Consider the following 1,809-nt stretch of genomic DNA (forward strand, 5'->3'; position numbering starts at 1 on the left):
CAGCACCACCGCGTGGCTCCGCAGCCCCACGCACGGCCCGGCTGAGCCAAACCGGAGTGCTTGGGGCTCACTCGTTAAAATTCTTTGCAATTAAAATGCTTCATTCTGGGGGCAGAGAGCCAGCTCTGGCCTGCCTGAGACACACACCGCCCCCCCGAGCCTTCTCCGGGCTGAACGGCCCCCGCTCGCTCAGCCTTGCCTCGCAGGAGAGGTGCTCCAGTCCCTTCCTCAGCTCAGTGGCCCTCCACTGGTCTCTCCCAGTATGTCCATGTCTCTCTTTGGACAGCCCAGAACTGGCCACAGCACTCCAGATGTGGCCTCGCCAGCGCTGAGCAGAGGGGAAGGATCCCCTCCCTCGACCTCCTGGCAGTGCTGCCCCTAATGACCCCAGGACACCATTTGCAGCCTTTGCTGCAAAAGCAGTTGTTGGCTCACGTTCAGCGTCCAGCAGCACCCTCAGGGCCTTTTCTGCCGAGCTGCTTTCCAGCTGGGTGGCCCGCAGCGTGTCCTGGTGTAGGGGGTTGTTCCTCCCCCGGTGCAGGACTTTGCACTCCCCTGTGTTGAACCACTCCTCCCTGTCAGCCCCTTACTCCAGCCTGGCTCTGGATGACAGCACGACCCTCTGGTGTGTCAGCCCCTTCTGCCAGTCTTGTATCAGAGGAGGGGGGGTGTGTGAGTGGGAAGGACAGCAAGGGGTGAGTGGGAAGGACAGCATTTAGGGCCAAATGCTGAGATAGCTGGCATCCCCGGCGAGACACAGGGGATGTTGCCTGGCCAAGAAGTGAGCAAGGGGAGCTAGAGGCTGTGACAGAACCTTGCACACTCCTGGTACATGCTGTGGCTCTTCTCAGCACCAACCTGTGACTTCTGGTCCCATGGCCTCGGTGCCAGCACCACATCCTGTTGAGACACCGAAGTTGCATGAGGCAGGTCCCCTTGTTAGCATTCCCATGCTGGATTTTGCAAGGCACTATAAGCTAGTCCAGCTGTGCCTTCCAGAAGTCACATATAGAAAGAGACTGGTGGAGTATGCCATCATGTCCCTGGGCTCTACAGCTCAGTGCCTGCTGCCAACAGCAGCCAGGGGCTCACAAAGGCAATGCTTCTGTAGCTGCCAAGGACCAGCAGAGAGGTATCTGAGCTGAGCATCTGAAGTGAGAGGTGGACTCAACAGATGCCACTCACCTGGGGACAGCACATGGGTGAATGGCAGGAGGCCACACAGCCTGGCAAGGGGCCACAGAAAGCGGTGACAGTCCCTCGTGCATCACCTCCACCACGCAGCTTTGCTGCAGGTGCCTAGGGTCAAACACCCTCTTACCTCCATCCCCGGAGGAGGAAATCCATCTTACGGAGCAAACTGACTAGAGAGGAAAGCTCATGATATGACCCTGAGTCGCACAGCAATTTGAGAAGTTTTCCTAATCACCTCAGTAGGGACACTTGTGTTTATGCCTGTGAGTTAAATGAGACCTGGATGAACAGGCACATGCCTTTCTGAGGCTGCCCAACCCATGTCACCTGTGGAGAGATGACTGCATCAAGCCTGATCTTTCAGCATTCCTCCTTCAGCAAGCCCTGGTCAGACATAGGAGGTCTGTCCAAGTCAAAATAGAGATGTATTTAAAAATACACAACAACAACAACAATAATAATAATAATAAAATTTTTTAAAGATTAGTTTTTAAAGCCAGCAGGCCAGTAGAGTTGCACTGTGTCAGATGGGCTAGCTGGCTGAGGTGAGCCCCAGGCTTCCTAGGCAGATCTGTTTGACCTGATAAGAGCTTATGAGAGCAGGTTAAAGCTGCG

The 1,809-nt window shown here is 55.4% G+C and overlaps 1 protein-coding gene across 1 annotated transcript in view; it reads right to left on the reverse strand.

Moving 5' to 3' along the window:
* OLFML2B (olfactomedin like 2B) overlaps nt 1-1,327 on the reverse strand; it is a 16,177-nt gene extending 14,850 nt beyond the window's left edge. Inside the window, exon 1 of the mRNA XM_026853983.1 lies at nt 1,322-1,327. Within this exon, the coding sequence (XP_026709784.1) occupies nt 1,322-1,327 (6 nt within the window). The remainder of the gene's footprint in view (nt 1-1,321) is intronic.
* Nucleotides 1,328-1,809: the final 482 nt, after the last annotated feature.

Source organism: Athene cunicularia (genome assembly GCF_003259725.1).
Source record: "Athene cunicularia isolate RWA chromosome 8 unlocalized genomic scaffold, athCun1 chr8_part1, whole genome shotgun sequence".
NCBI lineage: Eukaryota > Metazoa > Chordata > Aves > Strigiformes > Strigidae > Athene > Athene cunicularia.